Source organism: Piliocolobus tephrosceles, chromosome 1 (assembly GCF_002776525.5).
Source record: "Piliocolobus tephrosceles isolate RC106 chromosome 1, ASM277652v3, whole genome shotgun sequence".
In the NCBI taxonomy this organism is placed as follows: Eukaryota; Metazoa; Chordata; class Mammalia; order Primates; family Cercopithecidae; genus Piliocolobus; species Piliocolobus tephrosceles.
In genome coordinates, this window is record NC_045434.1 from 201,692,629 (window position 1) to 201,712,787 (window position 20,159).

The 20,159-nt window shown below is 37.2% G+C and overlaps 1 protein-coding gene across 17 annotated transcripts in view; it reads left to right on the forward strand.

Moving 5' to 3' along the window:
* EIF4G3 (eukaryotic translation initiation factor 4 gamma 3) overlaps positions 1-20,159 on the forward strand; it is a 371,961-nt gene that overhangs the window by 214,300 nt on the left and 137,502 nt on the right. For 12 of the 17 annotated variants that reach the window (XR_002733208.3, XR_002733207.3, XM_023219746.1 and 9 more), the window contains one exon: positions 12,947-13,055. Coding sequence is in view for 15 of the 17 variants with exons in the window: in XM_023219746.1 (XP_023075514.1) it covers positions 12,947-13,055 (109 nt within the window). In the remaining 2 variants the exon portion in view is untranslated. The remainder of the gene's footprint in view (positions 1-12,946; positions 13,056-20,159) is intronic. The other 5 variants (XM_023219748.2, XM_023219751.1, XM_023219738.3 and 2 more) reach the window with 1 other exon arrangement.

The following is a 20,159-nucleotide window of genomic DNA, read 5'->3' on the forward strand; positions in this document are numbered from 1 at the left end:
TTAAGTTTTTGGGGAGTCAAAAGTTATACACAGATTTTTAACTGTGTGGGGTCAGTTCTTCTAGCTCCTGAATTGTTCAAGGGCCAACTGTAGCTCATTCCATGGTTTAGCAGTAATAGTTTCCTAGAATTGGGTCTATAGCTTTGGTTATGATATTCGTTATAAGTTGATATGTGCAGTAAGTAGTTACATTCCTGCATGAAGAATTTGAAGGTGATACCTAGTGTATTGTAAACAAACCCGATCTTTCAAAATTTCATTTTGTCATCTCAGTCATAGGCACTGATAAATTAATGGCATTCTGTACCTTAAAGCATATGGGTGTGGTTTTGTTTTAGTGGTGACTACAATAAAAATGGTGGTTACTAAATTAAATTATGTTGTTCTTTATCTTTAATGAAATAACTTATCATTAGTAACCTCCCTTGACTTAAAAATAGTGCTTCTCAATAATATGTAAAGCCTTGTAGACTTTAAATAGGTATCTAAACTGGGGTGGGTTCTCTCAAAAGTTTTTAAATGGGACATTTGAAAAGTGTCCTATTCTGTTCATCATGATGAACAGAGATCCTTGCTTTGTTATGATGTTTCATAGTTTAAAATGAATTTGTATACACTATATGGTTTGATAGAGGAAATAAGACCTAATGTTTGGTAGATCAGTAGGGTGACTATAGTGTATAATAATCCATTGTACATTTTGAAATAGCTAGAAAAATTCAAATGCTCCTAGCGTAAAGACAAATATTTATCTTCAAATTATATAAGTACGTTAAATTTTTACGTGTACACTAAAGCTGTGTACATCTGTTATGCAGTAATAAAAATTATTTTTTTTTTGAGATGGAGTACTTGCCCTGTCACCAGGCTGGAGTGCAGTTGTGCTATCTTGGCTCACTACAACCTCTGTCTCCCTGGTTCAAGTGTTTCTCCTGCCTCAGCCTCCTGAGTAGGGGGGATACAGGCATGCGCCACCACACCCAGCTAATTTTTATATTTTTAGTAGAGAAGGGATTTCACCATGTTGGCCAGGATGGTCTCGATCTCCTGACCTCATGATCCACCCACCTTGGCCTGCCAAAATGCTGGGATTACAGGCGTGAGCCACTGTACTCGGCCAATAAAAACTCTTTTGAAAGAATTTGCGCACAGACCGTCAAAGGTTCCTACTTAGATTTGTAGAGCAAGGTTGTTTATTTCATCAGATCTGTCTCCAACATGGTTTTTAAAAAATGTGTCATTTTTAAATACATCTGAGATTCTCCAGCTTCAGTGCCTGTAGGAATTTCCTAAAGCAAGCAAGAAAAGAATATTTGATTTACAGCTACTTTTGAAATACTTAACCTTCTTTGAGAAGCCAGTGGAGCAAATATGTTTTAAGTTGCTTGGGTATCCCAATAAAAATAAGCCTATGGGACACATTAGTAAAATTAAATTTTGTGTTTTTCTTTTGACCTGTTTTCTCATAATTCTTCATCAATTTATGTGAATGCCTTTGCTTTTATAGTGATTTAATTTTACCTTGAATGCTCTAAACCAGAATCCTAATTATAAAGAAAATATGACTTAGATTTTTGTGTGTATAACAATTCCTGTTCCTACTGCCTACACTGGACATTGAGCAACGGTATTAGAACTTGTAGTCATCCGACAACTATGATAGTTGTAAGTGATCACAAAAAGTTTTTGCAAAAGATCACAAAGAAACTATCAGGCTTAGTCTTTTATTTAAAATATATTTTCAAAATTAAAATAACTTTATACAAATGATAGGTCTTCATTGGAAAAGAGTAGTAAAGAAGGAAATCTTAATCCTAACTCTTGTTAGCGAGAATTAACCATTGTTAACTTTTGTTAGAATATCTTTTCAGGTATCTTTTAGTGCATGTGCATATATACGTATACATCTGTGTGTGTGTGTGTGTGTGTGTGTGTGTGTGTATTTGTTTTTATAATTAGAGACAGAGTCTCACTCTGTTGCCCAGGCTGGAGTGCAGTGGCATGATCATAGCTCAAACATATAATTTAATACTTATGGAAGCCATTTTATAAACTAGCATTTTTTTCAGTGATCACATAGAAATGTTTATGTTTGATTATATTAAAATGTCTATATGACATGCCTTTGTTTTAATGTACCATAGTTTATTTACATGACGGGTATTCATATTGTTTCTTATTTGTCACTATATTAACAATGCTATGATGAACAACTTTGTTTGCTTATTTTTGGGTTACTGTGTTGTCATTTTCTGCCTTCCAGAAATGTACTAGTTAATCTCTTACCCAGCAGTATAAGAGAATACTCTTTTCCCTATATAATTGCTTATCTGACAGAATAAAAAACAAGATCTTGTTTAATTTTTGTGTATTCTATGAAGTTAAGAAGTTTTTGATGTTCACCAGTTATGTGTGGGTGTATGAATTATCTGTTATACACGTGTCTTTTGAGTGATGATTTTTGTCTGACAGATTTATAGGAGTGCTTTACATGTTAAATAAATCCTTTGACATATGTTGAAATGTTTTTCTTGTTTGATGGTTGTGTTTTAGCTTTGTTAATCATGCCTTCTGTCATATGGAATTGTTAAATTTTCTGTTTTATTTATTGTTTTTGAGACAGGGTCTTATCTGTTGCCCTGGCTGGAGTGCTGTGACACAATCACAGCTCACTGCAACCTTGACATCCTGGGCTCAATCCTTCCACCTCCTGCCTCAGCCTTCTGAGTAACTGGGACTACATGTACATGCCACCATGCCTAGCTAATGTTTTTTATTTTCAGTAAAGATGAGGTCTCGCTGTGTTGCCCAGGCTGGTCTCAAACTCCTGAATTCAAGCGATAATCCTGTCTCAGCCTTCCATATTTCTGCTACGAGCCACTGCACCAGCTGAATTTTTTTTTCTTTTTTTTTTTTTTTTTGAGACAGAGTCTCTGTCGCCCAGGCTGGAGTTCAGTGGCGTGATCTTGGCTCACTGCAACCTCCGCCTCCTGGGTTCAAGCAGTTCACTTGTCTCAGTCTCCTGAGTAGCTGGGATTACAGGTGCCTGCCACCATGCCCGGCTAATTTTTGTATTTTTAGTAGAGACAGGGTTTTGGCATGTTGGCCAGGCTGGTCTTGAACTCCTGACCTCAGTTGATCTGCCCACCTCAGCCTCACAAAGTGCTGGGATTACAGGCATGAGCCACCGTGCCCAGCCAGAATTTATTTTTGATATATACACTTATATATCAAAATGCACTTAGATTAGTTCCACATCTTTGCAATTGTGAATTGAACTGCTGTAAACATATTTTTTGCAAATCTCTTTTTCATGTAATGACTTCGTTTCCTTTGTGTAGATACCCGGTAGTGGGGTTGCTGGATCAAATGGTAGATCTACTTTTAGCTCTTTAAGGAATCTTTGTACTGTTTTCCATAGAGGTTATGCATTCCCACCAGTTTTACATTCCCACCAGCAGTGTATGAGCATTCTCTTTTCCCCACATCCACACCAGCATCTGTTGTTTTTTGACTTTTTGATAATGGCCATTCTTGCAGCAGTAAGATGGTATCGCTTTGTGGTTTTAATTTGTATTTCCATGATCATTAGTGATGTTAAGCATTCTTTCATATTGTTTGTAGGCCAATTTATGTATCTTCTTTTGAGAAATGTCTATTCGTGTCCTTTGCCCACTTTTTGATGGGATTATTATTATTATTATTGTTGATTTGTTTGAGTTCTTTGTAGATTTCTGGATGCCAGTCCTTCATCAGATGTGTAGTTTGCATCTCTATGGGTTGTCTTTTTACTCTATTGTTTCTTTAGCTGTGCAGAAGGTTTTTAGTTTAATTAGGTTCCATTTATTTATTTGTGTTTTTATTGCATTTGCTTTGGGGTCTTAGTCATGAATAATTTGCCTGGGCTGATGTCTAGAAGAGTTTTTGCAATGTTATCTTCTAGAATTTTTCCAGTTTCAGGTCTTAATTTAAGTCTTTGATCTATCTTCAGTTGATTTTTGTATAAGGTGAGAAATAGGGATCCAGTTTCAGTCTTTTGCATGAGGTTTGCCAGTTTTTCCAGCACTATTTATTAAATAGGGTGTCTATTCCCCAATTTGTTTTTGTATGCTTTGTTGAAGATCAGTTGGCTGTACTTTCTTGGCTTTATTTCTGGGTTCTTTATCCTGTTCCATTAGTTTATGTGCCTACTTTTATACCAGTACCATGCTGTTTTGTTTACTGTAACCTTGTATAATTTGAAGTAATGTGATGCTTGCAGATTTCTCCATTTTGCCTAGGATTGCTTTGGCTACTTGCCCTTTTTTGGTTCCTTATGAATTTTAGGATTGTTTTTTCTGATTCTGTGAAACATGTTGGTATTTTGATGAGAATTACATTGAATCTGTAGATTGCTTTTAGTATAGTATGGCCATTTTCACAACATTGATTCTTCCAGTCTATGATTATGGGATGCATTTCCATTTGTTTATGTCATCTGTGATTTCTTCCAGTAGTGTTTTGTACAAATTTCTCCTTGTAGAGATCTTTCACCTCCTTGGTTAAGTGTATTCCTAGGCATTTCATTTTATTTGTGCAGCTGTCGTGAAAGGTATTGAATTCTTGATTTAATTCTCAGCTTGGTCATTGTTGGTGTATAGCAGTGCTGCTGATTTGTGTCCATTGATTTTGTAACCTGAGACTTTACTGAACTCCTTTATCAAATTTAGGAGTCTTTTGAAGGAGTCTCTAGGGTTTTCTTTTTTTTTTTTGAGGCGGAGTCTCGCTTTGTCGCCCAGGCTGGATCTTGGCTCACTGCAAGCTCCGCCTCCCGGGTTCATACCATTCTCCTGCCTCAGCCTCCGAGTAGCTGGGACTACAGGCGCACACCACCATGCCCGATTAATTTTTTGTATTTTTAGTAGAGACGGGATTTCACCTTGTTAGCTGGGATGGTCTCGATCTCCTGACCTCGTGATCCACCCGCCTCGGCCTCCCAAAGTGCTGGGATTACAGGCGTGAGCCACCGCGCCCGGCAGGGTTTTCTAGGTATACAATTATATCATCTGCCAACAGCGATAGTTTGACTTCCTCTTTTCCAATTTGGGTGCCCTTTATTTCTTTCTCTTACTTAATTGCTCTAGCTGGGACATCCAAAACTATGTTGAATAGAGGTGGTGAAAGTAGGCATCCCTGTCTTGTTCCTGTTGTCAGGGAGAATGCTTTCAACTTTTTCTCATTCAGTATGATATTGGCTGTGGGTCTATCATATATGGATTTTACTATTTTGAGGTAAGTCCCTTTTATGCCCGCTTAGTTGAGGATTTTATCATAAAGGGATGCTGGATTTTGTTGAATGCTTTTTCAGCATCTATTGAGATGGTCATATGGTTTTTGTTTATAATTCTTTTTATGTGATGTATCACATTTATTGACTTACATATGTTAAACCATCCCTGCATCCTTGAAATAAAACCCACTTGATCATGATAAATTATCTTTTTGATGTGCTGTTTCATTTGGTTAGCTAGTATTTTGTTGACAATTTTTACATCTGTGTTCATCATGGAAATTGGTCTGTAGTTTTTGTTTTTTTATGTGTTCTTTCCTGGCTTAGGTATCAGGGTGATACTGGCTTCATAGAGTGATTTAGGGAGGATTCTCTCTTTCCCAATCACTTGGAATAGTTTCAGTAGGATTGGTATCAATTCTTCTTTGAATGTCTGGTAGAATTTAGCCATGAATCCATCTGGTCCCAGGCTTTTTTTGTGTGTTGCATATTTAAAAATTACTGATTCAATCTTGCTGCTTGTCATTGGTCTGTTTAGGGTTTCTCTTTCCTCCTGATTTAGTGTAGGAGGGTGGTATGTTTCCAGGAATTTATCCATTTCCTTTAGATTTTATAGTTTGTTTGCATAAAGTTGTTCATAGTAGTCTCAAGTGATCTTTTTTATTTCTCTGGTGTCTGTTGTAGTGTCTCCAGTTTCATTTCTAATTGAGCTTATTGGGATCGTCTCTCTTTTCTTGGTTAATCTAGTGAATGGGCTGTTTTTTCAAAGAACCAATGTTTTATTTCATTGATCTTTTGAAATGCTTTTTTTGTTTGAATTTCATTTAGTTTTGCTGCAATTTTTGTTTTTCTTTTCTTTTTTTTTTTGAGACAGTCTTGTTTAGTTTGTGCTTGTGCTTGTTTTTCTAATTCCTTGAGGTACACACACATTAGGTTGTCAGTTTGTGCTCTTTCAGACTTTTTGATGTAGGCATTTAGTGCTGCAAACTTTGCTCTTGGCACTTCTTTTGCTATACTCCAGAGGTTTTGATAACTTGTGTCATTATTATTATTTGATTCAGATAATTTTTCTGTCTTGATTTCATTATTAACCCAGATATCATTTAGAAACAGATTATTTAATTTCCATATATTTGTGTAGTTTTGAGGGTTCCTTTTGCCTCCAAGAACTTTAAAAATCATTTTCTTAAGCCCTCTTAAGTCTGCCATCAAGCTTTTATTTTGAGTGTCCGGGTTTCCTCTCATCATTTTTGACCTTGGCAACCTTTCATTGCTTTCAAGGAGCCCATATTCATAGAATTTTTGAAGTGTATATGGGGATTATGGGAATTACAAGATGAGATTTGAGTGGGGACACAGTCAAACCATATTAGTATAGGAATAATTAGTATAGAAAGAACTGATCTATGTGGCTGATGACTGTTGTAGTCCTTATATCCTGTAATTCCTGCCTTAGAGTTCAGTGGAATTATTGTTACCATTATATTATTGCTATGGTCATTGTTTATTTTTTTACTGCCTTTGTATTAAAGGAGGTGCTTGTTATGGCATGCCATATATTATTATGAGAACACTTCAGAACTTCAGGTTAGATACCCAATTTTTGACTTGATCTCTGTACTCAGGTATTTCACAAGCACTTCAACCTCAAAACTGGAGTTCATGGTTTTCCTCTAACCAAACCCATGACTTCCAAAACCTTATGTCTCCTCCAGTGTTCCCTTTCTCAGACTGGCCCCTATCTCAGAAACCAGAAACCTAATGTTTTTCTTTTTACCCCTCTCTCCTCATAGATCCCCTCTCTACTATGTCTCATCAGTTACCTAATCAAGCCCAGTCAGTTTAAGTAAAATTCAGTCACTGACCCCCATTATTACCACCAAAATTATTGCCTTGGACTACTGAAAACTACAAGAAAACTGAAGTTTTCTTGTGACTGCTGTTTCCTTGCTCTAGTTCATTCTCCATGCAGTGGTCAGAATTATCTTTATAAAATATCAGCCCGGTGTGATGGCTCATGCCTGTAATCTCCACATTTTAGGAGGCTGAGGCGCGAGGATTACTTGAGCCCAGGAGTTCAAGACCAGCCCAGGCAAAATACTGGGACCCCAACTCTACAAAAAAATAGAAAAACAATCACTGGCCATGTTGGTACACACCTATGGTCCTAGCTGCTTCAGAGGCTGAGGTGAGAGGAACACTTGAACTCAAGAGGTCGAGGCTGTAGTGAGCTGTGATTGCGCCACTGCACTCCAGCCAGGGTGACAGAGTGAGATCCTGTCTCAAAAAAAAAAAAAAAAGAAAAAAGAAAAAATACCTACAAAATAAAACACAAATCTGATTATATCACGTTGCTGCTTAAAACCTGGCCCTGGCTTCCTATTGCTATGGGGATAAAGACCAAAACCCTTGGTCTGGCCTGTAAGGCCCATCTGCCTGACTCCTGCCTGCCTCATTTCACACCAGATTCCCCTGTTTTTTCTGCATCCCTCTTACCTTTTACATAAGGTAGGTGATCACGGAATACTTTTCCTTTTAGAGCCTTCATACATGTGTTCTCTCTGCATGAGATGCATCTACCTGCCCTTCTTCCTACATGCCAACATTCACATTGATTTTTTGAAACTCAGCCTGAATGTTACTTACTCAGAATATCTTCCTCACACACATCACAAAGTCAGAACCCCAGATTATGGGTCATCTTTGTACTCTTACTTCCCCAGTAGAGCATTTGTACCTATGGTAATTAAATGATTAATTTTGTGGTTTATGCCATATGTTTCCTTTGATAGAATGTAAGCTCCGTGAACCCAGGAATTTTCTCTTAGCCATGAGTAGGTTCATAGTGTTTTGCGCAAGTTAAACATCAGGAGGAAATACGCACATATTGACACATTTCTAATGAGAGAATGGGAGAAATTCCTCCTTAAGAAAGAAGCATGTTTTGGTACTTTTTCATTGCATTGTTAAATATACTATTGTTTTGCTGCTGCTTTTTTTTTTTTTTTGGGCGGGGGGAGCGGAGTCTCACTCTGTTGCCCAGGCTGGAGTGCAGTGGTGCGATCTCGGCTCACTGCATCCTCTGTCCCCTGAGTTCAAACAATTCTTCTGCCTCAGCCTCCCAAGTAGCTGGGATTATAAGTGCCTGCCACCGCGTCCAGCTAATTTTTGTATTTTTAGTAGAGACGGGGTTTCACCATCTTGGCCAGACTGGTCTTGAAATCTTAACCTCGTGATCCACCCGCCTCAGCCTCCCAAAGTGCTGGGATTACAGGCATGAGCCACCGTGCCTGGCCTTTGTTTTGCTTCTTAACCTTCATAGTGTTTCTCAGTGAAGGCTATACTTGTTTATCCACATATTTTATATATGTTAAATACATGAGATATTTATACAGGATTATTACTTTTTTTTTTTTTTTTTGAGACGGAGTCTCACTCTGTCGCCCAGGCTGGAGTGCAGTGGCCGGATCTCAGCTCACTGCAAGCTCTGCCTTCCGGGTTTATGCCATTCTCCTGCCTCAGCCTCCCCAGTAGCTGGGATTACAGGCACCCGCCACCTCGCCCTGCTAGTTTTTTTGTATTTTCACCGTGTTAGCCAGGATAGTCTCGATCTCCTGACCTCGTGATCTGCCCGTCTCGGCCTTCCAAAGTGCTGGGATTACAGGCTTGAGCCACCGCGCCTGACCTATACAGGATTATTTTAAAGTTATTGAATGGGATTCTTATGATAACAGTAAATCAACTTTTTGTTTATATTTATGTAACTGTTTGAAGTCTCTGGCTTTCTCTAAATGAATTATAATAGAGCTCAGCAAATATTTTCTGTAGTGGGCCAGATAGTAAATATTTTAGACTTTGCAACCATATTGTCTCTTTTAGCACTCTTCAATTCTGCCGTTGTGGCACAAAAGCAGTCATAGATAATATATAAATGGATGGGTGTGTCTCTTCCAATAACATGTTATTTATGGGCACTAAAATTTGAATTTTGTATAATTTTCATGTGTCAAGAAATACTGTTTGTCCCTTGCTTCCCCCGCCAACATTGGAAATTGTAGAACCTTACCTTGTGGGCAGTAGAAAAATCAGGTATATGGCCCCAGGGGCATAGTTGTTGACCCTTGTCTATAACCACCTCTGTAAGTATTCTGCCATTTATGTGATTAAAATAGAAGACAAAATAAGGTGACCCCCTTTCTGGGCAAAACAATGTTCCTGTGTAAAGAAAAATGAATTTTAAATTGTGCAAAGAAATATTTAAGAACAATTTTAGATTCTGTTGCCCGTTTACTTACTAGGTAAACATTATGTTTTTAAAAAACGAATTCCTCCAGTATGTGGGCCTAAGCTTACCATGATCTCTTGAGGTCAGGACTTTAAATTTAGTATATAAATCTTTGAGTAGATTCTAAAGGAGAATTTATAAAGAATTTTTCTCAAACACTATCAGGAATCGAATATCTTACCCTCCCTTTAAACTCTTTTCATTCCAGTTTATAAGAGAAACATTTTATTTTTTTCCTTGTACCAATCAGAACCTTGATTTTGAAAAATTTGATGGGGAATTTTACCATTTACATAAGTTATAAGCTGTTGCAAAGAGTTGCTAAATGACCCTGACCTTTTAACTCTGACTTCCTTAGCATCTTTTTTGAGTTGTTTTATATTTTGATAGCAATTGTCTTTCCAGAATGATTTTATAAGTTTTCATTCCCACCAGTAGTGAATGTGACTAAAATGCAGTGGCTTTGAAATTCCTTAAATATGTTCTTAATAGTCTAGCTTAGTTTCTTTATATGTATCAAAATGCATACAGCATTGGATGTGATGTTTTATGTCACAGTACTTGGTATGTTTCCTGATTGTTCTGACTTACTGATTAGTAAAATAGTTCATGATTATTTGAGCTTTGGGAAGATAAGAAACTCCTTTGTAACAGACGGTTTTTTTTTGGAGACGGAGCCTTGCTCTTGTCACCCAGGCTGGAGTGCAGTGACGCAATCTTGGCTCACTGCAACCTCCACCTCCCGAGTTCAAGCAATTCTCCTGCCTCAGCTTCCCGAGTAGCTGGAATTACAGGCACCTGTCACCACTCCCGGCTAATTTTTGTATTTTTGGTAGAGACGGGATTTCATCATGTTGGCCAGGCTGGTCTCGAACTCCTGACCTCAGGTGATCTGCCTGCCTTGGCCTCCGAGAGTGCTGGGATTACAGGCATGAGCCACAGTGCCTGCCCTGGTTGAGTTACTTCTTAGGAGAGAAGAGATGAAATTAGTGGTTAAAATACAATTTGAGAAGATTATCCTAAATTAAAACTAATTCTGAACAAGATTAAAGTATTGAATTCTGGCCGGGCACGGTAGCTTACGCCTGTATTCCCAGCACTTTGGGATGCCAAGGCAGGCGGATCACGTGGTTAGGAGATAAAGACCACCCTGGCCAACATGGTGAAGTCCCGTCTCTACTAAAATACAAAAAACTAGTTGGGTGTGGTGGCACACACCTGTAGCCCCAGCTACTCAGGAGGCTGAGGCAAGGAAATCACTTGAACCTGGGAGGCGGAGGTTTCAGTGAGCCAAGGTTGTGCCACTGCTCTCCTGCCTGGTGACAGAGCAAGACTCCGTCTCAAAAAAAAAAAAAGTATTGAATTACATATTAATATGTTATGATTTTATTAGTACTGCTGGAGGCTTATAAAATTATAAAGTTGAAGGAGACTGTAGAATCTTTAGTTCTACATTTCACAGCTGTGAAAACTGAGAAGTACTTTCCCAGCATTTTATGGATATATACTTAGGTACTGGATACTTGGATTTCGAATTGTAACTTAAACATATTATCTCATTCCTTTCTTATGACTCTTTATACATAGATTCTTTTTAGGACTTTGTTAATTTTAAAATGTCCATCTTTTATATGATTAAAGGTATTTTAGATGGAAAAATCATTGACTCTAGTAGCCTTTTACTGTCTTAAACATCTTACTTTTTCCGTGAATGTCATTTTGTGACCTACTTTTAGCACTTACCTGCCCCCCCCCCCTTTTATTTGGTTATTAATTTCCCAGGCAATTGGAGTAGTTAATATTTTTTTCCTTTCAGGTAAATGATACAATTTACAAATCTTTCTTTCCTGAGAAATGTGGATAACTGCTTAATGAATGCTAAATAACATGGAGTGTTTCCTTTGTTCCAGATCTGTTTTCAACCTATAGAACTGAAAAATCGGTATTTTTATTTTTAGCTATGAACCTTTCTATTGAATTTCAGTAGTGAATTTTTTTTCCCACTGAAACTACAGATCAAGAGTAATTACAGCAATGCTATTTTCTTTATTTGTCCCTGTGAAAACAGTAACTTTCCATTTTTTTATATAGAAATATAATTTTAGTAGTCTTCATTTAGAAGTAATTGTGGAATATGAACATTTTCATGGTCTAATGAATAGATGAAAGGATAGCATTTTCCCTATTTCTATCTATTATTCTATACAATCCTTATATACTCAAATATAAATTTCATGTTGTACATTCTGAAAAGCATTGTTACTTAAATGATATCTATCATCCTAAATTGTATGTGTCCATTTCATTTTATATTCCCATTTTAAGTGACACTTACTGACTTGAAAATATTTTTTATCAACTCTCACTTTTTAAGTGTCTCTATTTGACCACACTTACCTACATCTTAATCTCCCCATCCCTATTCCTCAGAAGAAAAAGAAAAATAGAATTTTACAGGGAGCTCTACTTTGATAGCACTGATATAATTCGTTGTAGAATATTATAGATACCAAAAATACTGACCTTAGATCTCCGAGGAGAGACACTGCTTTGTTTTGTTGCTTGTGTAACCCTCAAATCCTGAATGAATACCTGCCTGGAATGTGATGTAGAATGAGTGTTCATGTCCTCTCTTGTGTAATTCTGTTCCCTCTAAGTTGAGCAATAGCTGTGATTTTTCTCAACCTACCCTGCTTGGATTTTGATGGGCATTTTTCATTCTAATACAATGCCTGAGTGAAAATGAGAGTTTCCTCATGTCTCTGAAAATCCCGGTATTTTACTCAAGATTTCTGATTCTGAAAATACCATACTTGACCCAGAACCTATAGACATTTTATGGTGAAATTGCTTTATTATATACTTTCAAAGTATTTCACCTGTATGATTACATGGATGAGTAGCAGGAATCATTTTTCATTATTGTTTTCTTGAATCTGTAACTGGTTTTCAGTCTCATTACATTTTCTGTTTGTACTGGTTTGCTAGGTAATTTATACATGAAGTTGACCAAATCAGTTTTGGTCTTTGGGAGAATGTTAAATTCCCTTTCAGATGTGACATCTATTGTTAGGTTGACAAGTCGGCTTGTCCTTAGAAGGAATACTGGGGAATAAATTGTACTAATGATTGTTGTGCTGTCTTCTCTTGCTGTGGTTAATAGTAATCATTTCTTTTCCTTCCCCTTTTTCTGCTGCCTCTTTCTTTATCTTCCCTGTCTTCCCATGTACTTTTGAATTTATTAAATTGAACTATATATTTTTTCCTTGCTTTCCTTTTTTAATTTTGTGATCTCCCGTGCTCTACTGTCTTCCCTACATGCTTGGGTTCCATGTTGCTAGTTTTTATGTTCGCACGCTCATTATCACCCTTTTTTGTACTTCAAATCCCAGCAGCTGCCCAGCCAGGTCCCTGAGCACAGCCCTGTGGTTTATGGGACTGTGGAGAGCGCTCATCTTGCTGCCAGCACCCCTGTCACTGCAGCTAGCGACCAGAAGCAAGGTTTGTGTATGACTGTTTTCCTCCCTCTTATCTTCAGTCTCTTTTTTATTAATTTCATTGCCCTCAGCATTCAGGAGTAAGAGTACAGCATCCAAGGATTATTTAGACACCCACCTTTAAACAAAGCTTTGAGGCAGAAAATTAAAGTATTCTGCCCCTAGGAAACTAAAGTAGGGATGATTAGTAAAATTTTTTCATATATTTGTTTAATCTCTCACTGTTAGTATCTGTATATAGGTAAAAGGTTAGCTGCCTTAAACCACCCTTTAAAACAAGGTGGGAGGTGGAGGGAGAAATCATAGCATATATTACTTTACAAGAACAGTACAGTTTAGCTTATATATTTAGCATGTCCCTAGGTATCTTGCTATTTTAAAAAAGAAAAAAAGATAACGAGTTTCTTCTTACAAGACTGGGCTTCTATAGCCACAGTTGGAGATGGATCCAAGTTCAAATCCCGGCTCTATCATGCACTAGTTATTTGGTCTATTGAGCCACTGACCTTGTGTGTCTCAGTTTCTTCACTTGTAGAATGGAATAAAGACCTACGTGCTTGACTTGGGCAAGAGCCTCAGAAATAATCAGAATCATCCCATGTTATCTTTATGATGTGTCAACATTGTTGTTGCACGTGCATTGGACATGATTTTTGTGGAATGTTAGCTTTTAATGGAAGGTGGAGGCTCCTTAGGATTATGATTTTCAGCCTGCTTTTGTAACCCTTGATGAATAATTTAATTTAATACTTTATAATAAATTTCATAAAGATAAAAAAAAAAAAAGACCTACGTGCTTGACAGGATTACCGTGGGAATATGCCTATCACATGAAAAGTGCTTAGTAAATTATAGCCATTAATGCTGTATTAAGGAATAGTACACTAAGGTCTCTGCTCCTATTGAACTTGAACATGAGGGTGTCAAATGTTTGTTGAAATAAATACTGTGCCTTTGGGAGTATAATAGAAAATGTAAGGGAAATCTCGTACCAGAAAGTGGGATATCATAGTCTTTCTTCCCTGCCTAGTTGGATTTTAACTTGACCTTTGCTAAAATTGAGAGATAATTCTAAACACAGTTCGGGGAAGCAAGTAACTTTGACCCTGCTTTATGTTTCAGATTTCTAAAAATGATTGGATATCATATATGGAAGCCATTTACCTTCTAACTTTCTTGAATTATTCATTCCTCCAAACCATTTGTTTATTCTATAGCTCTGTGGTTAGTATATAGATTTTCTAAAAAATATTGTCTTTTTTTTTTTTTTTTGAGACAGAGTCTTGCTCTGTTGCCCAGGCTGGAGTGTAGTGGTGCAGTCTTGACTCACTGCAACCTCCTCCTCCTGGGCTCAAGCTATTCTCCTGCCTCAGCTTCCCTAGTAGCTGGGATTACAGGCATACCACCACCATGCGCAGCTAATTTTTGTATTTTTAGTAGAGGCGGGGTTTCACCATGTTGGCCAGGCTGGTCTTGAATTCCTGACCTCAAGTGATCCGCCTGCCTCAGCCTCCCAAAGTGCTGGGATTACAGGCCTGAGACACCATGCCCATACTAAAAATTATCCTTCAAAAAATATTTAGGAGTGGCCCATAAAATCGACATATTTAATATTAAAGGTTTTTGGGTAGACTGCAGGTTAATCACATTTATAAACTTTCTGGAAGATGTACTTCTAATGTATGATTTCAATGATTTTTACATCAAATAAAGATTATGATAATGTGTTTTTAATACAGAAATTTCATTTTCCCCCTGAGTATTGAGAAGCCTGATACTCTTGAACAGACAGGTCCTATATTGTATTTGTTATGTAAGATAGTTTTAAACCAAAAGATAGTCAGTGATCCCTAATCTGGCATGCTTCAAAAAATTACACTGTCAAGAACTTCTTTCAGCAACATTTTGAGTTAAAGGAGAACTCCTGCATGCTTCAAGCGAATTTTTTAAATAGTAAAACCATTTACCTTGCAAAATTACAAGTTGTAGAGACCCACTGTGGAAGTCCACTCGCTACCTTCAATGATAAAGTAGTTTTGAGTCAAAGTTCAGAATGTTTTTAATCTTAGTGGAGAATAATTCTCAGAGTATTTCCCTTCAAAACTTGATTGCGCTTTTGCAAATATGTAATCCTTTTACTGGTTAGAATTATGCTAAGCATATTGAATACTTCCCATGCAAAGAGGCCTTAAAATTAATCCTCTGTGCAGACTTTCTCTGTAGCTGTGCCAGGATTTTTAAAAAGTTTATCACATACTTTGATGGTGATAGTTCTGTCCTTCCTGAAGACAGTATTATTGCATCTGTCATTATTTTGTGAAAAATAATTTTAAAATTTTTAGATTATGAGATGTCTGCATTTTGTCATATTTAGGCCCAGATTTCCAGACAAGGAATGCGGACTTGATTTCCTCTCAGGTTTTTGTTTTTGTTTTGCTTAGTGGAAATCTGAATAACAACATCAACATATCAAACTAGTGTATAATATAGGCTTAATTGGAAAGTATTCAGGTTACCTTGATGAAAAGAAAAACTTGTAGTATTTTAAGTGCATTTCAGAGGTTATAAGTAACTCTCTGAGATTACTATTATCTCCCTTTTAGTACCAACTATTCACCAGAAAACTAACTCTCTCTGTTTCTCTCTCTTTCCCTTTCTCTGTCCCTTTCACTCTTTCTTTCTCTCTTTTTTCTTCCTCCCTCCCTCCCTTCCTTCCTTCCTTGCCTTCACTCTTTCCTTCTTTCTTTCTTTCTTTCTTTCTTTCTTTCTTTCTTTCTTTCTTTCTTTCTTTCTTTCTTTCTTTCTTTCTTTCTCTTGCTCTCTCACTCTCGTTCTTTCATCTCTCTCTCTCTTTCTTTCTTCTTTCTTGACTGGTCAAACAGTAGCTTTTCTAAGTTCATCTATTAGCCTGCTGATATCTAAAATATTACTGTTTTCATAGTTTTTTTTTTTAATTAAATTTATGTAACGTTGGAAAGGGCTTACTATTTTTTTTAGAGAAAATTTTTTTTTTTTTCTTTACACTGAGGATTTTTTTTTTCTTTTTTCTTCTATTTTGAGACAGGGTTTCGTTCTGTCACCCAGGATGGAGTGCAGTGACATGATCATGGCTCACTGCAGCCTCCATCTCCCAGGCTCAAGCAGTCCTCTCACTTCAGCCTCCTAAGTAGCTGGAACTACAGGCGTGAACCACCATGCCCAGCTAGTTTTTGTATTTGTACAGGCGAGATTTTTCCATGTTGTGTAGGCTGGTCTCAAACTCCTGAGTTCAAGTGACCTGTCTGCTATGGCCTCCCAAGGTGCTAGGATTACAGATGGGAGCCACCTCGGCCAGCCAAAGAGTTTTTCAAAATTTCTTTCTTAAATATAGATTCCTTTTGAAATTATCATATAAAAGCTGACTTTTTTCAAAGATTGTTATGTTACTCCCAGAGTCTCTACATTTTGTAGTCAGATTATTTTTTTCTTTCTCAATAGAAATGTCATTACTCAGAGTTTGTACTCAGTTACAGAATCTCCTGTTAACTCTAAAGTCTCCCTCCTGCTTGATTGACTTAAGTACTTCTGTTTCCATAAGCCTCCCCTTTCCTCCACAATGTTGGAAGAATGTGGGCTTTGAAATCATTCTCAGGCTTGAGCACTTGCTACTTACATGACCTTGGGCCTATGACTGATCTCTAAAACCCTCAGTTTCCTTACCTGTAAAGCAGGCAAATAATAATTTCTACCCCAATGGTGGCTGTGAGAGTTACAAGGGACAATGTATGTATGGTATTTGACCCAGTTCCTGGCACATAGTAAGTGCTTAACAGATGTTAGCTGCCATTATTAAGCTTCTGGTTTACAGAGTTTTTGACATGAAACAGCTAGAATATTTACACGAAGGCCAAGGTTCCAGACAAATCTACCATTTTACCTTTGTTTGACACCTTATGAAGACATAGAGAATACTTCACATTGGTTTGTAGAGAGAACAACTGTTGAATTAATTAAAATTTTTGCTTGGTATTGATAGTACACAGCTGAAATGATTGCTGTTTACTGAGTGAGAAAGAAAATTAAATCCATTGTATTGAGGACATGATACGGATAATTAAACAAGTTAGTTGGTGCCTTAGTCTTAATCTTAGTGCCTGTTGAAAGCACCTAGTGTGTTCAGTGAACGGTATTCTGTTTGTAATTCAACCATTCATAGCAGTGTTGTTCATTTGGGACTCTGCTGGCATTTAGACCTATTCTTTGTCAAATGAGACTCTACCTCAAATTGCCGGATGCTCAGTATTCCTCTCTCTGCCTGTTAAATGACAATAGCATTTCAGTCATTGAGAGACTTGTGACAACCAAAAGATACCCTTGTCTTGGTCATTGATTCCACCACCATATGAGAATGAAAGGGAGCAATTTTATTCTTCTTATAAATTTGACACTCATTATGGAAACTACAGATAAGCAAAATGAGAAAGTATGTGTCTGATTACTCAGAGCCATTATTAATAAACTGATTTTCACCTATGCACATATGTTAGTACTAAGTATTTTTTTAAGTTACCAAATTGGGTTCTACATACAGTTTTGTACCCTGCCTAAAAAAAATAAAATAAACATTCTTGCCAGATGTGGTGGCTCATGCCTATAATCTAAGCACTTTGGGAGGACGAGGCAGGAGGATTGCTTGAGCTCAAGAGTTCAAGACCAGCTGAGTAATATAGCAAGACCCCGTCTTTACAAAAAATAAAAATATTAGCCAGGTATGGTGGCTTGTATGTGTGGTCTCAGATACTTGGGAGGCTGAGGTAGGAGGATTGCTTGAGCCTGGAGGTTGCAGTGAGCTGAGATCACACCACAGCACTCCAGCCTAGGCAGCAGAGCAAGACTGTCTCAAAACAGAACAAAACATATATTTTATTACAAACAACTTTCCATATCATTAAATACTCTTTTAAAAACCTATTTTAAATATTGCATAGTATGCCATTATATGCCCAGACCATCATTTATTTAATAAAATCTCTATTGTTGAACATTTGATTTCCTTTTTTCTCCTTTTTTCTTGTATTATAATATAAATAGTATTGCCTTAAATATTCTAGATATCTGTCTTTGCTACCCCTTTCATGATTATTAGAAAAATTCTTAAAGTTGGAATTCCTACAAATTCTGAAAGATGGCCAAACTCTTTATAGTAGAAGTCTTTAGAGGGATAAAAAAGTGTTTTGTTTTGTTTTTCTAATTTAGCTCTACTGTGTTTTCAGCTTTCTGTATGAAAGCTTTAATTAGTGGGTTAAAGGACTTTTATTTTAGAATGAAGAACTCATAATTTTTTTGTTTTGTTTTGTTTGAGATAGTCTCCCTCTACTGTATCACCCAGACTGAAGTACAGTGGTGCGATGACAGCTCACTGCAGCCTCAACCTCACGGGCTCAGGTGGTCCTCTTACCTTGGCCTCCTGAGTACCTGGGACCATGAATACATACCACCATGCCCAGCTTGTAGAAATGAGGTCTTGTAGTTCGAGACCTCCTGGGCTCAAGTGATCTTCCCCCTTGGCCTCCCAAAGTGCTGGGATTTACAGGCATGAGCTCACCGTGCCTGGCCTAATTTTTTCAATACTAGTTTTTTCTGAAGAGTGTATAGAAGTTTATCAGTTGTAGGTCTACTTTTGTTTGATTTTTTACCATCAGAAATTGTTTTCCAACATTAATAATTGAATTGACATACTCTTATTAGATATTTAATGTGAGAATCTCTCTCTCTCCCCCCCTCCATCCCTCCCTCTCTCCCCCCTCCCTCCCCCTCCCCCTTTCCCTCTCCCTCTCTCCCACTCCCATTCTCCCCTTCCCCCCACTTTTCCTTTCCCTTTTTCATTTTGAGACAGCATCTTGCTCTGTTGCCCAGGTTGGAGTGCAGTGGCATGATCACAGCTTACTGCAGCCTCATCCTCCTGGGCTCAAATTCAAATGATCCTTCCATCTTGGCCTCCCGTGTAGCTGGGTCTACAGGTCTGCGCCACCTCACCTGGCTAATCTTTTTATTTTTTGTAGACACAAGGTCTTGCTATGTTGCTGAGGCTTATTGCAAATTCCTAGGCTCAAGAGATCCTCCCGTCTCAGCCTCCTAAAGTGCTAAGATTACAGACATGAGCCATCACACCCTGCCCTATTTTGAAATTTACTGCATCTAGGTTTCAGTCAGTGGTCATAAAGGGTGTTATTCTGATAAGCTTTCACAGTGGCATTATGTAATCTGGATGACTTATTTAGCAGTTACTCCAGTGAGCTGGAAATTATTTTCATCAAAGATATTTTGATAAGTACATGTTTGTATTTATGTATTATGTATGGCGTGTTCCATCTAGAATGAACACACACATGCACGCATGCACACACACACACACATGCACACAAAATAAACACGTTTTCCTGAAATACTTTTGTCTGTTGCCCTGTCAACTTAGTCTGAGGGATTTGGCAATGAGAGCTTATTGATTCTATCTCATCACTACAGTAACTAAGAAAAGTCCAATTTTAGAAGCACTAGCTTCTGTGCCTATAAATAAAAGTATAGTTTAAGACTAATAACTATCATTACAGTGAATGAATTAATAATATCTTAATGATAGTATTTACTACCTGTTTATCTGACAAACAGTCATAATTCACATAATTGCAATTTATTGTAAAGACTCACTTTCATTGATGCATAAAAAAATTCTGTTGGAAAAAGTAAAGTCTCATTTTAGGTTGTCTTTTAGTAGTGCTTGAATCTTTTGTTGTCATTTGATAAACATACTCATGAGTATATGTTTTTCCATGGAGCCTGTTTATTGTGCTAAGGAAGCACAAGGCTGGAAGCCAGTGTAAATCTCCTTTGGTTTCCTCTACTCAGGGATGAATCACATATCAGTTTACCTGGAATTTATTAATAAAAATGTGAAAATTATTGTTAATTATTGTTCCTTGTATTTTTCTGGTACCCTCGTTATGATGACCAGTTTCTTTCTCTCTCTGTCTCCTTATCTCTATATATACACAGATGCATTTTTGTATATCAAACTATTTCATACTATGAAATACTAGTACTTTCATACTATATGTATATTAAGTTTTCT